The 25,392-nt window shown below is 48.0% G+C and overlaps 2 protein-coding genes across 2 annotated transcripts in view; one reads left to right on the plus strand and one right to left on the minus strand.

Moving 5' to 3' along the window:
* BOP1 (BOP1 ribosomal biogenesis factor) overlaps positions 1-15,018 on the minus strand; it is a 44,708-nt gene extending 29,690 nt beyond the window's left edge. Inside the window, exons 1-3 of the mRNA XM_083872427.1 lie at positions 14,976-15,018; positions 14,107-14,292; positions 11,181-11,300 (exon numbers count right to left, since the gene is read on the minus strand). Coding sequence (XP_083728553.1) covers positions 11,181-11,300; positions 14,107-14,292; positions 14,976-14,984 — 315 coding nt within the window. The 5' untranslated portion in view covers positions 14,985-15,018. The remainder of the gene's footprint in view (positions 1-11,180; positions 11,301-14,106; positions 14,293-14,975) is intronic.
* Positions 15,019-17,059: 2,041 nt separating this feature from the next.
* The window catches only part of HSF1 (heat shock transcription factor 1), a 28,067-nt gene continuing 19,734 nt past the window's right edge, over positions 17,060-25,392 (plus strand). Inside the window, exons 1-3 of the mRNA XM_083864705.1 lie at positions 17,060-17,321; positions 20,689-20,797; positions 23,918-24,054. Coding sequence (XP_083720831.1) covers positions 17,193-17,321; positions 20,689-20,797; positions 23,918-24,054 — 375 coding nt within the window. The 5' untranslated portion in view covers positions 17,060-17,192. The remainder of the gene's footprint in view (positions 17,322-20,688; positions 20,798-23,917; positions 24,055-25,392) is intronic.

Below are 25,392 nucleotides of genomic sequence, written 5' to 3' on the forward strand. Positions count from 1 at the left end.
CAGGGAGATTTCTGGGATGAGGGAATGGCCCGGCTAGGAAGGGAGGCGCCACCGGGAACGGATTTTCCAAGAGTTTTCCAAGGAAAAGAGCTGAGGGAAGCTGAGCTCCAGCCAGGGGGAACCGGGAGCAGCTGGGATTGGGATAATGGGATGGGATAATGGGACTGGGATAATAGGATTGGGATGGGATAATGGGATAATGGGATGGGATAATGGGATTGAGATGGGACAATGCGATAATGGGACAGTGGGATTGGGATAACGGGACTAGGATTGGGACTGGGATGGGATCTGTGGGATGGGAGCAGGGCCGGGAGCGGGGCCGTGGCCTCTGGCAGCTGCTGGAGCAGGAGCCGAGAAAAGCTGGGAAAAGCCGTTCCAGGGATTTGGCTGCCGAGCAAAGGCACGGCCATGCTCCGGGAGCTGCGCACACTCCAGGGATCTGGACACATTCCAGGGATCTGGACACGCTCCCAAAATCCGTCCCTTTGCTCCCGGGACCTGGCCCTTGGCTCCCAACACGCTCCAGGGATCTGGAACCACTCCAGGATCCAGAGCTTCACTCCCAAAAATCCAGCCCTTCATTCCCAAACAGGATCCAGAGCTTCACTCCTAAACACTCCGGGATCCAGCCCATTCCCATTATCCCAGACTGCTCCAACCCAGCCTTCTGGGGATTCCATGGAATCCCAGACTGGTTTGAGATAGAAGGGATTTTAGGGATGATCTCATTCCCATGATGCAGCTCCCACTTATCCCAGGGATGGAGCGGCCTCAGATTCTCTGGGAATTCCATACCAAAATCCCATAAATCCATTGGAAGCTATTCCCTGTTCGCCTGCATCCCAAATCTCTCCACAGCTCTCCCAGAAAAAAAAGAACTGGAAAAGGCTCTGAAAGGGGGTCTGGGATTCTCCCATGGAATCCCGTCCGTGGAAATCCGCCCACGGAATTCTGGCCGTGGAATCCTGGCCATTGGAATCTAGTCCATGGAATTTCATCCACGGAATTCTGGCCATGGAATTTCGTCCATGGAATCCCAGGCATGAAATCCCGGCCACAGAATCCTGGAATATTTTGACCAGGAAAGGATTTTAGGGATCCATCCCATTTCAATCATTCCACAAGCAGGAAACTCCCCAAAACCTCCCCTGATTTTCCTGGGCCAGTGCCATCGTTCAGGAATCCCGGGAATTGTTTGGGAATCGTTTTGGATTCTCCCTGCAGCCCTGAGCCTCGCCTTTGCCAAGGATTTTTTTTGTTCCAGGGTTTTTCCAGGAAGCCCAGCCCAGGCCGGAGCAGCTTTTTTGGGACGAGTTTTGCTCCTGGATGAGGAGAGAGGAATCCGAACTGTCCCAAAATCCGGGAGGCCTGGGAGGGACAGGGAGAGGGGGATGGAAATCCGACATTCCCAAAAATTCCCTGGGAAGAGGCAGAGCTCCGGGAAGTGGAAAATGAGGGAGGAATTCCCACAGGAAATTCCCAATTCCTTCCCAAGGGCAAACCCAGCCCTGGCTCCCGCCCGAGATGATCCTTGCCCTGCATCTCCCTTTTCCCAGGAATTCCCAAACTTTCCTGGCTGTGCTTGAACCCCTGGAATTTCACGCTGGGAGCTGGAACGCCGGGATTGTACCGCAGAGAATGCGGTGAATCCCACAGGGAATGGGGTCAATCCCACCAAAACTAACCAGGCCACGCTTCTAACTCCAGTTTTCCCAAATAAATCCATCCCAAGGGAATGGGATGAGCCAGGATCTGGATTTGGGATTATTTTTGGGGTGGTTTTTAGTTTTTTTCCGTGGATTTGATCCAATTCTGCCAAAGTCTGGGAATGGTTCAGCAGCTCCTTCTATTTTCCCTATGAAAACCTTTTGGGAGCACAACTCCACGGATGAGATCCTGGAATTCCAGAGGCTGGAAAAGGCCCTGGAACCACCCAATCCCAATCCCAAGGCCTGGCCACATTCCCAAGTGCCACATCCACACGGAATCAGCCAGTTTGTGCCAGGTGGGGAATCATTCCCAAAAATTCCATCTGGGATAAGGAATTTCCTGCCCAGCTTGCCCAGCCACCTCCACACACACCCCAGAAAAACAGGGCAAAATCCCAGAAAAATTCCAGAAAAAGAGGGGAAAATTCCAGGAAAAATGGGAAAAAAAAAAAAAAAAAACAAAAAAAAAACAAACCACAACACCTGGGGGAAAATTCCAGATAAACAGGGGAAAATCAAAAAAGCAGGGAAAAATCCCAGAAATACGAGGGGAAATAATAATTAAAAAAATGAGAAAAATCCCAGAAAAATGGGGAAAATAAAAAAAAAAAACTGGGAAAAAAATTCCAGAAAAACAGGGAAAAATCCCAGAAAATGGAGGAAAATCAGGGTAACGAGGGTGGCGGGGCAGTTTTCCAGCGGAATTTGGGGCTGTTTTTCCAGTGGAATTTCCGGGCAGCTCCCGCTGGTGTGGGATCCACCCCCGTGACGAGAGCTCCAAGGAATCCGAGCGGGCACCGGAATCATCCCCGGCCGGGAATTTCTCCACATGGATCCCAGTCCAAGGCAGAGCTAAAAAATTCCATCAGAATCTGTAAAAAATTCCGTAAAAAAAAAAAAAAAATCCAGCCGAGCAGAGGAACCCCCCTTCCCCTGCTCCATCCCTGAGTTCCAAATCCGGATGCGGCCGTCGCCAAAAAAAAAAAAAAAAATCAGGAATCTTCCCAAAATATCCTCGGGATCATCGGGGCCAAGAGCGGCCCTGGGTGGGATCCACACTTTCCCCTCTCTGGATGCTCCTGGCCCTGCAGGAGGAGGAGGAAATTCGGGATGGAGGGATGGCAAAGAGATTTCCTTCACCCAGAGTTTTCCTCCACAGAACCCGGAGCCTGAGGAGGTGGGAATGAGGCTGGGAAAAGGGGCCAGGAATTCCGGCTGGGAGAGGCTCCAAAATCCTGGGAATTGCCCCCTTAATGTGGGATGGGAATGGGGGGAAAGTCCTGGGAATGTGGAGTTTGGGATGGGGGTGAAAATCCTGTGAATGTGGAGTTTGGGATGGGATGGGAATGGGAGTGACAATCCTGGGAATTGTCCCCTAAATTTGGGATGGGAATGGGGGTGAAAAATCCTGGGAATGTGCAGTTTGGGAACAGGGTGAAAATCCTGGGAACTTGTCCCCCTAATTTGGGAATAGGGGGAAAAATCCTGGGAATGTGGAGCTGTTTCCTGTCCCCCTAATTTCAGACGGGAATGGGATGAAAATCCTGGGAATGTGGAGTTTGGGATGGGAATGGGGAGAGGGCTGAAAATTCCAGGAATGTAGAGCTGCTCCCTCTCCCCTTAATTTGGGATGGGAACGGAGTGAAAATCCCAGGAATGTGGAGTTTGGGACGGGATAGAACGGGATGGGATGGGAATGGGGGTGACAATCCCAGGAATTGTCCTCTAATGTCAGATGGGAATGGGGCGAAAATCCTGGGAATGTGATTTGGGGATTTGAAAATCCTGGGAATTGTCCCCATAATTTGGGATGGGAATGGAGTGAAAATCTCAGGGATGTGGAGTTCGGGATGGGAGTGAAAATCCTGGGAATGTGGAGTTCGGGATGGGATGGGAATCCCAGGAATTCAGGAATCTGGAGGGAACAGGGCTGGAAGAGCAGCCCCAAGCAGGAAAATCTGGGAATGGTGGCAGCTCCATCCCTGCAGGAATTCCCAGGATTTTCCCGGATTTCTGGGATCCCCAGGAGCTCATCCCATCGGGATAACCCATCCAGAGGGACTCCAGAATTCCCAAAGAAACCCCAGGAGAAGGGAAAAGCTTAGCCCTGGAGCTGGGACAGAATTCCTGCCAGGAGCCAAAGCTGCCAACGGAGCAGCTGGAAATATTTGGGAAGAATTTGGGAAAGAATGTGGGAATGTGGATCCCCAGGCTCCGGAGCTCCCCCAGTTCCCGAATTTCAGGCGCAGAATTTGGGATAAATCTGCCCTCCCTCTCCCCCTGAATTTTTTTTTGGGAAGACATTCCAAAGGCGGCCAGCAGCACAGAGCGGGACGGAAAAAATTCCAGAAAGGAAAGAAAGAGGGAGGAATAAAAATAAGATTTAAAAAAAAAAGCAGGGAGAGAAGAAAAGCCAGGAATTAGAAAAAAAAAGGAGAAATATATTTTTAAAAAGCAGGAATATAAAACCTGCAGGAATATTAAAAACAAAAAAAAAAAACAGGAATTAAAAAACACCCCCAGGAATAGGGGAAAAAAAAATAAGATGATAAGAAAAGCAGAAATGAAAAAAAGATGGAATAATAATAAAAAAAAAAGGTGTAATATTAAAAAAAAAGGTGGAATATGACAAAAAAAAAAAAAAGCAGGAGTAGCAAAAAAACGTGGAATATAAAAAAAGCAGGAATACAGAAAAAAGCAGGCAAAAAAAGGAATTAAAAAAAGCAGGAATGTAAAAAGTGCAGGAATACAAAAAAAAAAAAAACAGGAATATTTTAAAAGGAATATTAAAAAAACAGGAATAAATTTAAAAAAAAAAACCAAAAAGTAAAAACACTTTAAAAAGCAGAAATATAAAACCGAGGAATATAAAAGATATGGAATTTTAAAAAGCACCAGCTATTAGAAAAAAGCAGGAATATAAAAAAGCGGAGCAAAAAAAGTTGGAATACAAAAAAAAAAAGCAGGAATATTTTAAAAAAACAAAAATATAAAGAAAGGTGGCATTAAAAAAACGTGGAATATAAAAAGAAGGAGGAATAAAAAAAAAAGCAGAAGCACTTTTTTAGAAAGCAGGAATATTAAAAAAAAAACAAAACAGGAATAAACCATAAAACAGGAATATAAAAAAATAGCAGGTGTAAAACAAAAAGCAGGAATAAAATGAAAACCAGGAATACAAAAAAAAAAAGCAGGAATATTTAAAAATCTCAGGAATATTTAAAAAAAAAGCAGAAATATTAAAAAAGTGGCATGACAAAAAAAAAGCAGAATACAAAAAGAAGCAGGAATTTAAAAAGCTCAAAAACAAAAAAAAAAGTTGGAATATTTTTTTAAAAGCAGGAATATTTTTAAAAAGCAGGAATATTAAAAAAAAAAAAAAAAAGCAGGAGTGAAACGAAAAGCAGGAATGAAACGAAAAGCAGGAACACAAAAGAAAAAAAAAATAAAATAAATAAATAAAAGGTGAAATGTAAGAAAACCCAGGAATATAAAAAAAAAAGCAGGAAAAGTTTCCGCTCGCTCCGGGTCACTCCAATGTTTTGGGTGATGTCATTCCTTCCACACGGAAAAAGCTTTTCCTGCCCAAATTCGGGAATTTAACCCCAGCAGGGCCAGAGGGGAGCAAAGCACGGGCTGATCCCAAATTCCACAAATCCTGGACCATCCCAAATCCTGAAGATCCCAAATCCCGGGGTGATCCTGCCTCCTTTAACCCTTTGTGGGATGGCTGATCCTGGAATTATCTGAATTTTTCACTTCCCAGCCTGCTTTTCCCAAATTCCAGCCTTATTTTTTTTTTTTTTTTCCCAACTTTCCAGCCCTGTTTTCCCCAACTTCCAGCCTCAGTTTTCCCAAATTTCAGCCGCAGTTTTCCCAACTTCCAGCTGTTTTCCACCTTCCAGCCTCAGTTTCTCCCAAATTCCAGCCTCGGTTTTCCCAAATTTTCAGCCCCAATTCTCCCAAATTTCCAGCCTTGGTTCTTCCAGCTTCCAGTCCCTTTTCCCTAAATTCCAGCCTTACTTTTCCCAAATTCCAGCCCCAGTTCTCCCAAATTCCTGCTTCTTTTTAACCGATTTCCAGCCGCTTTTTTTTTTTTGTCTAACTTCCAGCCCCATTTTTTCCTAAATTTCAGCCTCAGTTCTCCCAACTTTTCAGCCCAAGTTCTCCCAAATAATAATTCCCAATGGAATTATCTGGGCATCCCTGGATTTATTTATTTTTCCAAGTGGGAAAATCCTGGAAAACTCCCATGGAATTGGTGACAACAATGACCCCGCCCCATCCCACATTCCCAGGGGATTTTCCTGCTTTTCTAAGGGATCAAAACTCCTGGAAAATCCTCAGGGGGTTCCCCAAATTCCCCATTTTCCTTCTTAGGAAGGCACAGGGAATAAAAACTGATGGATAACAGGGAGAAGGGACAACCTGGAAGGAATCAGTGACTACAGAGAGGCGGAAAAATGGGATTTGTGTGGAAAAGTGGGATCTGAAACAATGGATAAGAGGAAAAAGGGAAAGCCTGGAGGGAACTTATGGATACAGAGAGGAGGAAAAGTGGGATTTGTGTGGAAAAGTGGGATTTGTGTGGAAAATGGGGATCTGAAACTATGGATAAGAGGGAGAAGGAACGGCCTGGAGGGAATCTGTGGCTGCAGAGAGGTGGAAAAATGGGATTTGTGTGGAAAAGTGGGATCTGAAGGGACGAATAAGAGGGAAAAGGGACAGCCTGGAGGGAACTTATGGATACAGAGAGGCGAAAAAGCGGGATTTGTCCAGAAAATTGGGATTTGTGTGGAAAATCAAAATCTGACACTATGGATAAGAGGGAATAGAGATGACCTGGGGGGAGTCTGCGGCTGCAGAGAGGTGGAAAAGTGGGGTTTGTGTGGAAAAGTGGGAATTGCATGGAAAATCAGGATCTGAAAGGATGGATAGGAGGAAAAAGGGACGGCCTGGAAGAAACTTGAGGAAACAGAGAGGTGAAAAAGCGGGATTTGTGTCTGGAAAAGCGGGATCTGTCTGGATACGGGGATGTGCTCCGTGGGGAAAGGCGGCGGAGCCGCAGCAGCCGCAGGATCCGAAGGGAACAGGGGCAGGGGAGGGGGAGAGAGGCTGGAAAAGCTGGAAAAGCTGGAGAAGGCCGGGCTGGAATCCCGGGGAGGGATTGTCTTACACCGGCCTGGCCCGGGGAGTCGGAAACAAGCGGGAGAATGATGGAAATAACAAACAGCGGCAGGAGCCGCTGGAAATCCTGGATCAAAGCTTGGCCCAAATCCGCCCGGAGCCGGAGCTGGGCACGGCCGGGATGGGACCGACACAGATCCCCAGGAAATTCGGGCTCAGAGAGGCCGCAGGAACGGGAATTCCGATGGGAATTCACGAGGAAAGGATGAGATTCACCCCTCTGATCCCAAAGATCTGCTGCGGGGTTTGGGGATGGAAGTTGGGATTGTCAAGGGTGGGAAATGGGATCGGGTCATGGAGGTCACAGGTGGGAAACTGGGAAAAGTGGGGCTGGAAACTGGGAAAAGTGGGGCTGGAAACTGGGAAAAGTGGGGCTAGAAACTGGGAAAAGTGGGGCTGGAAATTGGGAAAAGTGGGGCTGGAAATTGGGAAAAGTGGGGCTGGAAACTGGGAAAACAGGTTGGAAACTGAGAAGAATGGGGCTGGAAACTGGGAAAAATGGAGTTGAAATCTGGGAAAACTGGAAGTTGGGAAGAACCAATGTTGAAAGTTGGGAAACTGAGGCTGGAATTTAGGAAAACCAGATCTAGAATTTGGGAGAACTGAGGCTGGAATTTGGGAGAACTGGGGGTGAAATTTGGGAAAATGGGGCTGGGAATCTGGGAAAACTGGGGCTGGAAGTTGGGAAGAACCAGTGTTGAAAGTTGGGAAACTGAGGCTGGAAGCTCGGAAAACTGGATCTGGAATTTGAGAAAACTGAGAATGGAATTTGGGAGAAGTGGGGTGGAATTTGGCAGAACTGCAACTGGAATTTGGGAGAACTGCGACTGGAATTTGGGAGAACTGGGACTGGAATTTGGGAGAAGTGGGGCTGGAACTTGGGCAACCCAGGCTGTTCCCTCACAAACCATTCCCTGGTTTTGGAGCTAAAGCCAGGAATTCTGACCCCCATCCCTGTCACTATCCCATCGCTGCTCCCAGCTCCATTCCCAATCTCCAGCCTTATTCCAAATCCTCCATTCCCAATCCAAATCTCTGTTTCCAGCCCCATTCCTAACCCCCTGTTCCCAATCCCCCAATCCCATCCATCTGACCCCATCCCATTCCAAATCCTCCATCTCCTTTCCCAATCCCCCATTCCCATTCCTGTTCCCATTCCCAATTCCCCCATTCCCTATTCCCACCCCACTCTCAATCCCAATTCCCAATCCCCCATGCCCATTCCTCATTCCCCCTTCCCATTCCCAATCCCTCATTCCCATTACTGTTTCCATTCCCAGTCCCCCATCCCCATTCCAAATTCCCCCGTTCCCATTCCCAAGCTGCCATTCCCACTCCCAATTTCCCCATCCCCATCTCCATTCCCAATCCCCCATTCCCAATTTCCCAGTTTCCCCTCTCGTGTCCCGTCCTACTCCGGAGGCAGCGGCACATTCCCATTCCTCCATCCCTCCCTCCCTTCCCCTGGAATTCTCCCCATCCCGACCCCTGATCCCGTCGGGAGCCTCGAAGAGGAGGAGGAGGGACCAGAGCCCTCGTCCATCCATCCATTATCCCGACATCTGGAATTGTCATTCCGGGAGGAAACGGAGCCCCCGGCTGCTTCCTCCTGCCAGCAGCCCCAGCACATCCATCTCTGATCCAGCCGGGAATGGCTGGGAATGGCACGGGCATGGTTGGGAATGGCACGGGCATGGCACGGGAATGGTTGGGAATGGCACGGGAACGGCATGGGAACGGCACGGGAATGGCATGGGAATGGCACAGGAAAGTAATGTGGGCCATTCCCGGGCTCCAGGATCGGGTCTGTACCACCCCAAAGAACCAGGACCGTGTCCATGCCATCCCCGGGAGCTGGGATCTGTCCCTGCACCATCCCAAAGAAAAGAACTGGGATCAGGATCCTGGCCATTCCATAGACCTGGGGTCTGTCTCTGTACCATCCTAAAGTATCGACATTGGCTCTGTCCCATTCCCAGAACTGTGTCCCTGCCATCCCCGGGAGCCGGGATCTGTCCCTGCACCGTCCCAAACACCCGGGATCTGTCCCTGCACCATCCCAAACACCCGGGATCTGTCCCTGCACCATCCCAAACACTCGGGATCTGTCCCTGCACCATCCCAAACACCCGGGATCTGTCCCTGCACCATCCCAAACACTCGGGATCTGTCCCTGCACCATCCCAAACACCCGGGATCTGTCCCTGCACCATCCCAAACACTCGGGATCTGTCCCTGCACCATCCCAAACACCCGGGATCTGTCCCTGCACCATCCCAAACACTCGGGATCTGTCCCTGCACCATCCCAAACACTCGGGATCTGTCCCTGCACCATCCCAAACACCCGGGATCTGTCCCTGCACCATCCCAAACACCCGGGATCTGTCCCTGCACCATCCCAAACACTCGGGATCTGTCCCTGCACCATCCCAAAGACCCGGGATCTGTCCCTGCACCATCCCAAAGACCCGGGATCTGTCCCTGCACCATCCCAAACACTCGGGATCTGTCCCTGCACCATCCCAAAGAGCCGGGACTGGCCCGGAGCCATCCCAAACACCCGGGATCTGTCCCTGCACCGTCCCAAAGAGCCGGGACTGGCCCGGAGCCATCCCCGGGAGCCGGGACTGGCCCGGAGCCATCCCCGGGAGCCGGCTTCACTCGGGGTCCCCCGTGGGGCCGCCGGGGGCCGGCTCCGGGATCGCGGCTGCTCTTCCCGGGAGCGCGGCCAAGGCTGCGGCGAGCGCCAGCGGGAGCGCGGCCAGGACGGATCCGTGCGGAGCGCGGGGGCAATTCCAGAGGAAAGCGCTCCCGGGGGCCGCTCCGGAGCTTTTCCAGACCTGCTGCCGGCCGGGAGGAAGGAGGGAGGGAGGGAGGAAGGGAGGAGGGAGGCAGGTGCCCCAGCCCGCCTCGGGAACAGCCGGGAATTCAGGGAAATCAGGGAATTCAGGGATCAGCCCTGTGCTTCCCGAGATTCCAGCCCGGCCTGAGACGCTCTCAGGGATGGGGAGCACCCGGCAATTCCATCCCAGCACTCCTATCCAGCGAAATATTCCCAAAAATCCCGCCTTGAACATCCCTGAGTGTCACAATCCCAGGGATTTATCCCTGTGGGAATGGGATTTCCAGCCCTGGACAGCCCTTTCCAGGGGAATATTCCAAAAAAACCCACTCCCCTCCTCCCTTGAAGCCATTTCCTCAGTTCCTAAGGATTTTGAGGATTCTGAAATCCCAAAATTTCCAACATTTTCCTGAAACCCGGGAAAAAAAAACCACTCAGATTTTCCTGACTTGTTTGGTTTTCCTGAGTGAATCCCACCAGATCCAAAGGCATCTCCCCAAAAATTCTTCCCAGCATTTGCAGGGCTGAAATCCAGGGAAAACTTTCCTTAGGATGGGGGTCAGAAATTAATGAGGAGAGGGATAGGATGGAGCCATTCCCAAAATCCGGGATAGGATGGAGCAAATTCCCCAAAAAATCGGGATAGGACGGAGCCATTCCCCCAAAAAAACTGGGATAGGACGGAGCCATTCCCCAAAAATCCGGGATAGGACAGAACCATTCCCCAAAATCCGGGATGAGGAGCCCTGCCGGGTTTTTTTGGGAAGAGGCAAGGAACAAAAGCTCTGGAATCACCTCAGGACCGGGATCAGCGCTCCCCCCACCGGCAGCTCTGGCCGGAATTCCTGCCCCGGCTTTTCCCAACATTCCCTCAGGGATTATTCCAGAGGAATCCGGGTTCTTTTCCAGCATATTTCCAGGACTCTGAGCTCTTCACAAAATTTTCCAAAGCCTGAAGATCGCCCAGAGCAGGGATGGGAGCCTGGGAAAGGCTCAGGGAGCTCATGGAATTCCTGAGCAGCGAGAGTTTCCACATGGAATACTCAGAATTCCCCAAAAATTTGCCCTGAGATGGAAATCGGGGAATTGCAGGGACAGAAATCACAGAATTGCAGAGGTTGGAAAAAGCCACCCCTAGCCATGTCCCCATCCCACAGCCACAGGAATGGGAATTCCAGCACAGAATTCCAGGGGAATATTCCCAAAAATCCCACCTGAACAGCTCTGAGTGTCACAATCCCAAGGATTTATCCCTGTGGGAATGGGAATTCCTGCTCTGGAATCCCTCTGGATCCCTCCAATCCCTCTTTTCTCCAAGATCATCCCCCCGAGACGCTCCAGACTTTTCCCACGTCCATTATTTTTCCCAAATTCGTCACTTCCATCTCCGATCCGGGATAAAATTCCAAAATTCCAGGAGAATTCCAAAATTCCTACCTCCTCATCGGAGCTGTCCTGCTCGTACTCATCCCGGACGAGCAAATCCTGCTGCCCTTCCAAGGGGGAATCATCTTCCAAGGCTTTCCTCTTCCCAGGAGCCCCCTTGGCCTGGGAAAACTGGGAAAAAAGCAAAGCTCACTGAGATCCCGACCCAAAATTCCGGGAATTTTCTGTCCTAAGGAAAGAGAGGTGCTCGTTAATCCCAGTGGGATGGGAACAGGAAAATCCTTGGGATGGGGAGCCAGGAATCAGCTCAGGGCAGGGACACAAATCCATGGAAAAGCGGGAATTCTGCTCTGCTCAGATCCCAGCTGGAATCTGGATCCGACACCAGAGTGGTTTAGGAATGAGCTGGGAAATCCCAGGTGTTTTCCTGGGAGAGCCACAGAGGGATTTGGGATGCAGGGAAACAGGGAATGGCTTCCTACGGAATGCTGGGATTTTGGGATGGAATTCCCAGAGAATCTGGGGCTGCCCCATCCCTGGAACTGCAGGAGGTGTCCCTTGGGAATGGGAGCATCCCTAAAATCCTCTCCATTCCCAGCCCATTCCCAGGATTCCCAGGGTGGATCCAGGAGAGAATTCCCAGGGATTTCCCATCCTGGTAATATTCCCACATTCCTACCCCTCTTATCCCAGATTTTCCCCTCTCATCCCGGGGTTGAGGAGAATCCTCCCCATTCCTGGGAGCCCAAACTTCCCCAAGTTCCCCTGTTTTTCCCCCAAATCTGGGAAGAAAAGTGAAATTCCAGAGCTGGGACTCCAAGTGTTGGTGATTCCAGGAGAATTCCAGAACCTTTTCCAGAGTTTTTTTTTTGGGAGAGCTGTAGAGGGATTTGGGATGAAGGGGAACAGGGAATGGCTTCCCAATGGAAAACTGGGATTTTGAGATGGAATTCCCAGAATATCTGGGGCTGCTCCATCCCTCGGAAAATCCTGAGAATAAGGAGACCTGCCCCTTGGGAATGGGATCATCCCTAAAAATCCCTTCCATCCTAAACCAGTCTGGAATTCCATGGGAAAAGCCCAGAACAGGGAAAAGCAGCTCCAGGATCAGGATTCAGGGAATGATTGGAAAAGCAGGATTGGGGTCAGGATTCAGGGAACGATTGGAAAAGCGGCTCCAGGGTTCAGGGAATGATTGGAAAAGCAGCTCCAGCCCAGAGGGAGCCATTAAAGCTTAGCCCGGGCAGGATTTGGGAACATCCTGGAGCAGGGGATGGAATTACCAGGAAAACAAAGGCGGCTTTGAGGGGCCGGGATGATCCACTGGGAATTTCCCTGGGATAACGTTTTTCCCAGGTTTTTGGCTGTTCCCAGGTACTGGGCTGTTCCCAGTCTCTCCTAGTCCATCCCAGTCTTTTCCATAAACCCCCTGATAAACCCCCTGCTTTTCCATGAAAAACTCAAACATCCCTGGAAAAGTGTGGGAGCTCTGGAAGTGACCCTGGAGAAAAGTGGGAGCCCTGGGAACAGCCTGGAGCAATTTGGGAGCTCCGGGAAAGGTCATGGAAAAGTCTGGGAGCTTTGAGAACAGCCCTGGAAAAGTCTGGGAGCTCTGGGAAGATCCCAGGAAAACCCAGCTGTGCAAACAGGGATCGGCTGGGAAAAGCTGCAGGAATTTAACTGGGATTTAACTGCAGGCAGGTCATGGAATGGGAAAATCCCGGGATTCTGGAGTGGTTTGGGATGGAAGGGACCTTTGGGATGATCCCATTCCCACGGGGCAGCTCCTGCTATCCCGGGATGTTCCAGGGATGGAGTAGCCCCTGATTCTCTGGGAATTCCATCCCAAAATCCCAATATTCCATGGGAAGCCATTCCCTGTTTCCCCTCATTCCAAATCCCTCCCCAGCTCTCCCAGAAAAAAACCTGGAAAAGGCTCTGGGATTCTTCTGGAAATTCCCTGCAGGGCTTTTCCCACCCCAAAACCCTGGAGCAGGACCAGTTTTCCAAGCACGAATCCCAATTTTCCAGACACAAACCCCGGTTTTCCAGACACAAACCCCGGTTTTCCAAGCACAATCCCAATGGGAAGGGAAGGGTTAAAGAACTCCAGAGTTTTGCCTGGATCAGGAAAGCAGCAAAACAAATATTTCCAGCTGCTCCAGGAGCTCCAGGAGCTGCCAGGGAAAAGTGGGAATGCTGGAAAGAGTCAGGAGGAAATCTAAAGTGACAGGGATAGAGAAATATTTACAGAGCCCCTGGAAGCTCTGGGATTTGGGGAGCAGGGAATGGCAGCTCGGGGATTTGGGGAGCAATTCCATCCCAAAATCCCAATATTCCATTGGAAGCCATTCCCTTTTCATCCCATAACTGGAGCAAAACAAGGGAATTTGGAGAAGTTTGGGCTCCCAGGAATGGGGAGGATTCTCCTCAATCCCAACAACTGGGAATCCTGGGATGAGACGGGAAATCTGAGATAAGGGGGGTGGGAATGTGGGAATTCCCTCCTGGAAGGGCTGATGCAGCCTGGGAATCCTGGGAATGGGCTGGGAATGGAGAGGATTTTAGGGATGATCCCATTCCTAAAAGATAGCTCCTGCTGTTCCAGGGATCCTGGGACAGCCCTGGATTCTCTGGGAATTCCCTGCCAGGCAGGACTTCCATCCCCCAAATCCCATAAATCCATTGGAAACCATTTCCTGTTTCCCATCCCTCCAGCCTGCATCCCAAACCTCACTCCAACACTCCCAGAAAAACCTCTGGAAAAAGCCCTGCAAAGTTTAATTTTCCTTTTTTTTTCCACAATTTACCACGGGATAGACTCAGTCCTGGACACAAATCCTTCCTCACACTAATTCCTACCCCTCCTGGAAAACCGGATCAGGGCCAACCCATTCCTGGATTTTGAGGGACCAGAGTATCCCAAAAATTGGCCAAGAATGGGTGGGAGACCCCAAATCCAAGGCTGAGCCTTTACCTGTGTCTGAGGAGCTGAGGGGCCTCCAGAGGCTTCTTCTTCTTCTTCTTCTTCTTCTTCTTCTTCTTCTTCCTCCTCCTCAGGGTCATTCCCGGAGGATTCGCTGTCACTTCCCGAATCCTCCAGGCCGGAATAAACGCTCTCCTCACTCTCTGACAGCTCCTCACTGCCTCCAGAGGGGCTGGGCTACAGGGACAGGGGAGGGGGTCACTAAAGGGGACACAAATGGGGACCCCCGACCATGGTGGGGGCAGACAGAGACACCTCCACAGTGCTGGACCCCCCCACACTTTTAGGGTTCCCCCTCAGAACCAGGATGGACCACCCCCCCCTCAGTTGCAGGGTCCCCCCCTTCAGGACAAAATCAGAAACCCCCCCAGTTTTTGGATCCCCCCTCACAACAAAATCAGACCCGTAAAATTCTCAGATACCCCCTCAGGACAAAGCCAGACCACCCCTAAATCCTGGCTCCTGCACCAGGACGGAGTCAGACACCCCCCGCCCCCTCCCCAAATGTTTGGGTGCCCCCTCAGAAGCAGGCTGGATCTCGCTCAATTGCTCGGTCTCCCCTCAGGACAAGGCCAGACCCTCCCCATGGTAACCAGGCCAGAGCCCCCCAAGCACGGGGTCCCTCCTCATTGGGACAGGGCCGGGCTCCTGGCGCAGGAGGCCAAATCCCCCCTCACAGCCGGGTTCCCCCTCACGGACACCAGGCCTGACCCTTCCTAAATTTCCCGCTCCCTCCTCGCCGGGACCAGAGCAGCCTCCCCGTTGCCATGACAATGCCGCGAGTGTCCCCTCCCTCCCCGTTGCCATGACAACCCCGCGTGTCCCCCCCTCAGTCTCCCCCTCCCCGGTCACCCCCGGACCTGCTCCATGGTGGCGGCTCCGCGTGCGCCGCCGAACACGTGGGCGCGGGTCAGAGGTACGGCCACGCCCCCGCCCGCCGCGCTTCCGCCTTGCCGCCGCTCCTGAGGGAGGGGATCCCGCTGCTGGGCGGGGCGGGATAACGGGAACGGGAAAAGATAACGGGAGAAGATAACGGGAAAAGATAACGAGAAAGGAGTGGCGGCGCGGCAAAACGTGAGAGCGAAGTACGCATGCGCAGAAACCACGGCGCCGCCGGGCCCGCGCATGCGCAAAGCGGCGGCCGCGCCAAAGGCGGTGTGAGTCAGAAAGGAGGCGTGGTCTTGATGGAAGGGGCGTGGTCAAAAGGGAAAAGGGGCGTGTCCACACAGGAGAGAGGGGCCGCTCGGATAGGGGCGTGTTCACTCCTTTGGGGGTGTCACCCTGTGGGAGCCCCGCCCAGGTATTGCCGGAAATGGCTGGAGGGCGCGGCCAGGTGTGCGGGGGCGCATCCCTGAGGGCAAAAAACATGTCCAGGTGTGTGGGGGCGTGTCTCTATGGGCAGGAGGCGTGGGCAGGTGAGACGGGGGCGTTCTGATGTGAGACCAGGAAGAGGCGGGGCCTGGTGTGAGGGGTGTGGTCTGACCCGTCAGGGGCGTTCCCAGGCAGTAGCCACGCCCAAGCCATGCTAGGTATAGGCAGGGGGCGTGGCCTGCTGTGAGTGGGCGTGTCCCAACCCATCAGGGGACGTTCCCAGGGTAAAATCCAACCAGCACACTGCCACAGCAGAAAGGGGTGTGCCTTCCACACAAGTGGGCGTGGCCTGACCTAGAAGGGAAGTGTTGCATGTCATAGCCCCACCCATGCTTGGTCACCTAGGAGGCAGGTGACTTATTAAAAATGTATGGACATTGATCTAATACCAATATCCAACTATGACGGACAAAGACTCTCTAACAGTTTAAAGTTAGAAAGTGTATGTTTAGTACGACGCCGGGCAGCGTGCGGGATAGCTCCCAGAAACACAAACTTTTATCTTTTATCTACGGGAGTATTGAATACACAAACTACAAATGCATATTCATAGCTCTGATACCTCCCATTCCCTGCTTCGTATGGTAATTAGCCCAAAAAGCCATCAAGCATGCGTAGTTTGTTCTTTGAAATGGGTCGGTGGTCTTTTTTATAGGGTGGGGTCCCAAAATGATGAAGTAAGATGGGTCTTCCTCCCTTGACTTTTTAACCTTTAGTGTTCGTGACAGCTAAATCCTGTTTTTCCCAGGACTGTTTGATTTATGATTGTATTGTATTCATGGGGTCTATTGATTATTCAGGATGCAAAAGCCTAGTTTGACAGCTCCCATGATCTATCAGTTCCTTCCAAGATTTATCAGTTCCTTCAGTCTGGCTTCTGTTAGCAAAAGGGAAGTCCTAGTTACATTATCTCAGCACTATCTATTTTGACTACAGTCTTTAATTCTTCTAAATCAATGCCTCACATGGGCGTAGGCTATTGCCGAGTGGGCGTGTCCTGACCCTCCTGGGGCCCCATCCCTCCCTTTTCTGTAGCCAGTGGGCGTGGCCACAGGGTCCAAGGCTCTGCCCCCAGTTTACAATATGCTGTGGGCGTGGCTATGGCTCAAGGGGGCGTGGCCTCGCATCAAAGTTGCCATATTCAACACGGAGTAGGGGTGGCTCTCGCTCAAGGGGGCAAAACTTCACCCAAAAGCCTCGCCTCTCCGTCGATACCACGCAGTGGGCGTGGTTACCATTCAAATGGGCGTGCCTTTGCACCAAAACCCCACCTCGCTATCTTTAACAAGCAGTGGGCGAGGCTCTCACCCAAGAGGGCGTGTCTTATCAACAAAGTCCCGCCTCCCTTCTGTCTTTAGGGCGTAACGGGCGTCGCTCTGTCCCAAAGGGGCGTGGCCTCGCACCAAACCCCACGTCCCCAGCGCGCAGTGGGCGTGGCTATACCCGGAGGGGGCGTGTCCATGCGCGGAAGCCCCGCCCCTCTCCGCCCCACGGCGCACTGAGCGTGTCCCGCCCGCAATGGGCGCGTCCGCGCACGCGCCGCTCGCCGCCTCCTCCCACCTCTCGTCCAAGATGGCGGCGGCCATGCCGCGTTCCGCCGCCGCGGCCGCTCCCGCCGCTCGGGGCCTTTCCCGCCTTTTCTAACGCCCTTCCGCCGCACGGGGTTTCCCGAGGCCCCTTCCCGGCCCCGCCGTGAGGGCGCGGCCATGGACGGCCCGGGCGCGGCGGCGGCGGCGGGCGCGGGGCCCGGCGCCAGTAACGTGCCCGCTTTTCTCACCAAGCTGTGGACGCTGGTGGAGGATCCCGACACCGATTCTCTCATCTGCTGGAGCCCCGTGAGTTCCCGGGAAGGCGGGGAGGGAACTCCCGGGGTGTGCGGGCCGGAATTCCCGGGAATGCCGGGCCCGGCCTGCCCGAGGGCCAACGGCCTGAACTGGGCGCCGAGGCCCGCGCTGTTCTTGGGGAAATTCCCCTTAAAATCCCACTAAAATCCCGTTAAAATCCCATTAAAATCTCGTTAAAAGCCTATTAAAATCCCACTAAATTCTCATTAAAATCCCGTTAAAACCCCATTAAAATCCCACTAAAATGCCATTAAAGAAACCGGAGAAGGGTTGGAGCGAACGGGATAACAGTGAGAGCCGCTAATTAGAGACTAATTTAGGATTAATTAGGGACTAATTAGGGAATCATTTAAGGATCGAGGGAATAAACTTGAGGATGTGCAAAAAGAGAATTCCAAGAGATCCCTTAAAATTTCCAAGTTTTTTTTTCCAGACTTTTTTTTTTTTTTTCTGGGAGAAGAACCTGGCGAGGGATTTGGGATAAAAATAAAACCAGGGAATAATTTAATTTTTGTGGAATATTAGGAAGGAAAGTTCCTTTACTCTGATTTTCCTGACCTCAGCCCGGCTTGTTTTGTTTTGGTTTTGTTTTTTTTTTTTTGGGAATATCTTCAATCCCGAGGCTTTTATCCCACAAATGGATTTTCCAGCTCTTGGAAAAGAGAATTTGGACAGAGAAAATCGCTAAAAACTCATTTTCAAGCCTCAAATTTGGGGTTTTTTTTCCCCATTGGAAAAGATTTTCCCACCTTTTTCCATTCTCACAATTCCTGTTTTGTTTTTTTTTTTTTTCCTGCAGTTGGAATTTCACATTTTGGGGAATGGGAAGCTCTGGAAAATCCCAGGAAAATTGAGATTTCTTGGAGGATTTTTTCATTTCTGGGAGAATTTTTCATCCCAAAATCCAAATTTCTCCTGAAAAATTCTTCAGGATTTGGGAATTTCTTGCCTTGTCTGGGTTAAAAACATTCCTTGATTTTTTTTTTTTTTTTTTTTTTTTTTTTTTTTTTTTTTTTTGGTGCTTTTAAAGAATTCCCTTCTTTCTTTCTTTCTTCCTTTTTTTTTTTCCCCTTTTTTCCTGGGTTTCAAGAGTTCCTGACTATTTAAAGGGATTTTCCTGCTTTTCCTGAAGGATTTTACTCCTTTTTTTTCCAAGGAATTCCTTACTTTTTCCCCAGAATTTCTTCTCTTTTCCAGGGAATTCCCTAATTTTTCCCAAAGATTTTCCTGCTTTTTCCCCCCCCAAGGAATTTCTTCCTTTTCCCCGGAAATTTTCCTCCTTTTCCCAGGAATTTTCTGCTTTTTCCCAAGAGTTCCCTGATTTTTTCCAAGGATTTTCCTACTTTTTTTTTTTTTCCCAGGATTTTCCTCCTTTTCCCCCAAGGAATTCTCTCCTTTCCCCAAGGAATTTTCTGCGTTTTCCCAAGAAATTCCCTTATTTTCCCCAGGAATTCCTGATTTTTTTTTTTTCCCCAAGGAATTACCTCCTTTTTTCCCAGGAATTTTCTGCTTTTTCCAAAGGATTTTCCTGCTTTTTTCCCCTAAGGATTCTCCTGGTTTCCCTCCAGGAATTTTCCTCCTTTTCCCCAGGAATTTCTTCCCTTTGCACAAGGAATTCCCTGATTTTTCCCGAAGATTTTCCTGCTTTTTTTTTTCCCCTCCAGGAATTTTCTACTTTTTCCCAAAGAATTCCCTGAGTTTTGTTAAATTTAAGAAATCCCTGGTTTTCCCTTGTATTTTTTTCTTTTTTTTAATTATTACTTTTTCCAGGAATTCCCTGCCTTTTCCTGGGATTTTCTCTTTGCCAGAACCTGGAATTCCCATGGAATTTCCCTGAACTTTCCACGCAAATCCTGGGAATTTCAAGAGGTACCTCTGGAATTCTGAGCCCATAAAAAGCTCCCTCCATTCACTGCTGGGATGGGAACAATTCCCCAAATATCACCAAGAAAATAAAAAAAAAAAACCCAAAAAATCTCCCGCAAAAATTAACAAAAAATCAAAACAAATTCCCAAAAAGCCTGAAAAAAATCTTCAGAAATCCAAAAAAAAAAAAAAAAAAATTCCCCCCAAAAAATATCAAAAATCCCTCCAAAAATTCCAAAACATTTCGCCAAAAATTAAAAAAAAAATCCCCCAAAACCCCCAGAAAAATCAAAAACCAACCACAAAACCCCCCAAAAAATCCAAAAATGCCCCAAAAATAATAATAAAAAAAATCCCTCAAAAAAATCCCAAAAATCCCCAAAACTCAAAAAAAACCCCTCTCGTTCTCCCAGATTCCAGCGAAAATTCAAGATAAACCCAGAATTCCAGGGGCTGGTTACAATCCTGATTTTTCCCAATTTTCCCTGATTTTTTTCCTGATTTTCCCTATTTTTCCCGATTTTTCCCAATTTTTTTCCCCTGATTTTTTTCCTGATTTTCCCCAAATTTTTTTGCTGGTTTTTCTGATTTATTTTGCCCTTTCTTTTTCCAGGTTTTCTTGATTTATGTACCAATTTTCCATTATTTTTCCTGATTTTTTTTTCCGATTTTTCCTAATTTTTCGCAGTTGTCCCCAATTTTTCCAATTTTCCCCATTTTTTCCCCTGATTTTTTTCCCAATTTTTCCCAATTTTATTCCCCAATTTTTTCCCGATTTTTCCCAATTTTTTTCCCCCCGATTTTTTTTCCTGATCTTCCCCAATCTTTTTTGCTGATTTTTCTGATTTATTTTGCCCTTTCTTTTTCCAGGTTTTCCTGATTTATGTACCAAATTTCCATTATTTTTCCTGATTTTTTTTTCCTGATTTTTCCTAATTTTTCGCAGTTGTCCCCAATTTTTCCGATTTTCCCCATTTTTTTCCTCCGATTTTATTCCCAATTTTTCCCAATTTTATTCCCCAATTTTTTCCCAATTTTTCCCAATTTTTTTCCCCTGATTTTTTTCCTGATCTTCCCCAATTTTTTTGCTGATTTTTCTGATTTATTTTGCCCTTTCTTTTTCCAGGTTTTCCTGATTTATGTACCAATTTTCCATTATTTTTCCTGATTTTTTTCCCTGATTTTTCCTAATTTTTCCTGATTTTTTTCCTGATTTTTTTCGCAGTTGTCCCCAATTTTTCCGATTTTCCCCATTTTTTTCCCCCGATTTTTTTCCCAATTTTATTCCCCAATTTTTTCCCGATTTTCCCCAATTTTTTTCCCCCATTTCCCGCTTTTTTTCCTGATTTTTCCCTGATAGTTTTCCCTTTTTGTCCCAGATTTTTTCCCAATTTTCCATGATATTTTCCCAGTTTTACCTGATATTTTTCCCAATTTTTCCCAATGATTTCCCCTGACATTTCTTTCCCCTGATGTTTTATTTTCCCTGCAGAGCGGGAGCAGTTTCCACGTCTTTGACCAGGGCCAGTTCTCCAAGGAGGTGCTGCCCAAGTACTTCAAACACAACAACATGGCCAGCTTCGTGCGCCAGCTCAACATGTGTGAGTGACACTTCCCAAAACTCCCGAAAAATCCTGACAAATCCCAGAATTCTGGGGGGTTGGGATTGGGGATGGGCTTTGTGCGCCAGCTCAACGTGTGTGAGTGACAATTCCCCAAAAATTCCCCAAAAATCCTGACAAATCCCGCAATTCTGGGGGGTTGGGATTGGGCTTGGTGCGCCAGCTCAACATGTGTGAGTGATAATTCCCGAAAAATCCTGACAAATCCTGGAATTCTGGGGGGTTGGGATTGGGATTGGGGATCAGCTTCGTGCGCCAGCTCAACGTGTGTGAGTGACACTTCCCAAAATTCCCAAAAAATCCTGACAAATCCCACAATTCTGGGGGGTTGGGATTGGGATTGGGGATCAGCTTCGTGCGCCAGCTCAACGTGTGTGAGTGACACTTCCCAAAATTCCCAAAAAATCCTGACAAATCCCACAATTCTGGGGGGTTGGGATTGGGATTGGGATTGATCGGCTTGGTGCGCCAGCTCAACATGTGTGAGTGACAATTCCCAAAATTCCTGAAAATTCCCGAAAAATCCCGCAATTCTGGGGGGTTGGGATTGATCGGCTTGGTGCGCCAGCTCAACACGTGTGAGTGACACTTCCCGAAATTCCCAAAAAATCCTGACAAATCCCGGAATTCTGGGGGGTTGGGATTGGGATTGGGCTTGGTGCGCCAGCTCAACATGTGTGAGTGACAATTCCCGAAATTCCCAAAAAATCCCAACAAATCCCGCAATTCTGGGAGGTTGGGATTGGGATTGGGGATGGGCTTCGTGCGCCAGCTCAACGTGTGTGAGTGACACTTCCCAAAATTCCCAAAAAATCCTGACAAATCCCACAATTCTGGGGGATTGGGATTGGGGATTGACGTGGTGCACCAGCTCAACATGTGTGAGTGATAATTCCCGAAAAATCCTGACAAATCCCGGAATTCTGGGGGGTTGGGATTGGAGATTGACGTGGTGCGCCAGCTCAACATGTGTGAGTGATAATTCCCGAAAAATCCTGACAAATCCTGGAATTCTGGGAGGTTGGGATTGGGATTGGGGATCGGTTTGGTGCGCCAGCTCAACATGTGTGAGTGACACTTCCCAAAATTCCCCAAAAATCCTGGCAAATCCCGCAATTCTGGGGGATTGGGATTGGGGATTGACGTGGTGCACCAGCTCAACATGTGTGAGTGACAATTCCCAAAAATCCTGACAAATCCCGGAATTCTGGGGGGTTGGGATTGGGGATCAGCTTCGTGCGCCAGCTCAACATGTGTGAGTGACACTTCCCAAAATTCCCCAAAAATCCTGACAAATCCCAGAATTCTGGGGGGTTGGGATTGGGATTGGGATGGGCTTTGTGCGCCAGCTCAACGTGTGTGAGTGACACTTCCCAGAATTCCCGAAAAATCCTGACAAATCCCACAATTCTGAGGGATTGGGATTGATCGGCTTGGTGCGCCAGCTCAACATGTGTGAGTGACACTTCCCAAAATTCCTGAAAAATCCCGGAATTCTGGGGGGTTGGGATTGGGATTGATCGGCTTCATGCGCCAGCTCAACGTGTGTGAGTGACACTTCCCAAAATTCCTGAAAAATATGTGAGTAAAATTCCATTAAAATCCTGAAATTCCCAAAATTCTGGGAGGTCTGGCGGGTTTGGGGATTGGCCTAGTGCCCCAGCTGAACGTGTGGAAGAATAATTCCATAAAATTCCATAAAAATTCCAACATTCTGCAGGGCTTGGGGATCAGCTTCGTGGGCTGGCTCAACATGTGGGAGTGAAAGTCCCAAAATTCCATAAAAATCCAAAATTTGGAGAATTTTGGGAATTCTGAGGGTTTGGGACTGGGATGGAGCTGTTTCCATGAGGGGGAATCCCAGAAATCCAGGATTTTTTACCATTTTTCCCATTTTTCATGACGATTTCCACAAGATGGTGCCAGAATCCCAGAATTCCCAGATTTTTCCAGGATTTTTTTTCCCTTTTTTTTTTTTTCCAAATTTTTCCCCATTTTTTCCTGAATTTTCTCTTGGATTTTTTTCCCATTTTTCCTATTTTATTCCCCATTTTGCAGGCAGTTTCAGGAAGGTGGTGCCGGGATCCCAAAATTCCTGGATATTTTTCCCCCATTTTTTTCCTCCTTTTTTTCCTGTTTTTTCACAGGTTTTTTCCTATTTTTTCCCAGATTTTCCCCCCTTTTTTTCTCCCCATTTTTTCCCACTTTTTTACAATTTTTCCCCCATCTTTTTCCAATTTTTTTATGAATTTCTTCCCATTTTTTTCCATTTTCTCCCCATTTTCTCCCCATTTTTTTCCCAGATTTTATTCCCATTTTTCCCATTTTTATTCCCCATTTTGCAGACGGCTTCAGGAAGGTGGTGCTGGGATCCCATTTTTTTTCCCTGGATTTTTTTTCCTAGATTTTTTCCAGGATTTTTCTCCCTTTTTTCTCCATTTTTTCTCAGATTCCCTCCCCCCGTTTTTTTTTCTCCGTTTTTTTCCCTGATTTTTTCCCATTTTTTCCTGAATTTTCCCCATATTTTCCAACTTTCTCACCATTTTTCCCCAGATTTTTTTCCCCAGATTTTTTCCCCAGATTTTTTCCCCCAGATTTTATTCCCATTTATCCCCATTTTTATTCCTCATTTTGCAGACGGCTTCAGGAAGGTGGTGCTGGGATCCCAGAATTCCTGGATTTTTCCCCATTTTTTCCTGATTTTTTTTTTTCGAATTTCTCCCCCTTTTTTCCCCATTTTCTCCCCATTTTTTCCTGAATTTTCTCTTGGATTTTTTTCCCATTTTTCCTATTTTATTCCCCATTTTGCAGGCAGCTTCAGGAAGGTGGTGCCGGGATCCCAGAATTCCTGGATATTTTTCCCCCATTTTTTTCCTCCTTTTTTTCCTGTTTTTTCACAGGTTTTTTCCTATTTTTTTCCCAGATTTTCCCCCCTTTTTTTCTCCCCATTTTTTTCCACTTTTTTACAATTTTACCCCCATCTTTTTCCTATTTTTTTATGAATTTCTTCCCATTTTTTTCCATTTTCTCCCCCTTTTCTCCCCATTTTTTTCCCAGATTTTAATCCCATTTTTCCCATTTTTATTCCCCATTTTGCAGACGGCTTCAGGAAGGTGGTGCACATCGAGCAGGGCGGGCTGGTGAAGCCGGAGAAGGACGACACCGAGTTCCAGCACCCCTTCTTCCTCAGGGGCCAGGAGCAGCTCCTGGAGAACATCAAGAGGAAAGTCACCAGCGTGAGTTCCACAGGAAAAGTGGGATTCATCCCAAAAAAACAGCCAGAATCGGTTAAAAATCCTGGGATTTAACCCAAAAAACAGCCAGAATCGGTTAAAAATCCTGGGATTTAACCCAAAAACCAGCCAGAATCGGTTAAAAATCCTGGGATTTAACCCATAAAACAGCCAGAATCGGTTAAAAATCCTGGGATTTAACCCAAAAACCAGCCAGAATCGGTTAAAAATCCTGGGATTTAACCCATAAAACAGCCAGAATCGGTTAAAAATCCTGGGATTTAACCCAAAAACAGCCAGAATCGGTTAAAAATCCTGGGATTTAACCCAAAAAACAGCCAGGATTTGTTAAAAATCCTGGGATTTAACCCCAAACTCACCTGGAAACCTTCAAGAAATCCCAGGATCCTTGAAAATTCCCAGAATTTGCCCCAAAACCCGAATGGGGTCCCTTAGAAATCCCAGAATTTGCCCCAAAAGTCATCCAGGATCCATTAAAAAATCCCAGGATTTGTCCCAAAAAACCCATTCAGGTCTTGCTGAATTCTGTTGCTGCTGCCATTTGATTCCAGAAAAAAACCCCAAAACTGCCCCAAAAACTCCCTGAAACCCCCTAAAAATTCCAAAAAAAAAAAAAATCATAACATTTTTCCCAAAAAAGCTTTTTAAATTCCCCAAAAACTCTCTAAACCCCTCTAAAAACTCCCAATTTTTTTTTTAAAAAAAGATGAAAAATGCCGCTGAAAAGCAAAAAAAAAAAAAAAAAAAAAAAAAAATCGAGGAAAATTTCCAAAAAAAGTCTAAAAAAAATTCTAAAAAAAATTTGGAAAAAATTTTGAAAAAAATTAAAAAAAAAAATCGGAAGAAATTCTAAAAAAAGTTAAAAAAAATCGGAAAAAATTCTAAAAAAAATTTTTAAAAAAATCGGAAAAAGTTCTAAAAAAATTAAAAAAAATTGGAAAAAATTCTGTAAAAATTTCAAAAAATCGGAAAAAATTCTAAAAAAAATCGGAAAAAATTCTGTAAAAATCCCTGCTGGTTTCCTGCATCCCCATTTCTGATTTTTTGTGGTTTTTTCCCATTTTTCAGGTGTCTGGGCTGAAGGGTGAGGAGGTTTGGGTGAGGCAGGACAGCAGCCCTGGGGCAGCACCATCCCCAAAAACTCCCTGAAACCCCCTAAAAAAATTCCCTTAAAATTCCCCAAACCTCTCTAAACCCCTTTACAAGCTCCTAAAAAAGTTAAAAAAATAACCTGGAAAATATCTGAAAAAAAAAAAAAATTCAGAAAAAAAATTAAAAAAAATTCGGAAAAAATTCGGAAAAAATTAAAAAAAATCGGAA

The sequence above is a fragment of the Zosterops lateralis genome (assembly GCF_965231275.1).
Source record: "Zosterops lateralis genome assembly, chromosome: 1".
In the NCBI taxonomy this organism is placed as follows: Eukaryota; Metazoa; Chordata; class Aves; order Passeriformes; family Zosteropidae; genus Zosterops; species Zosterops lateralis.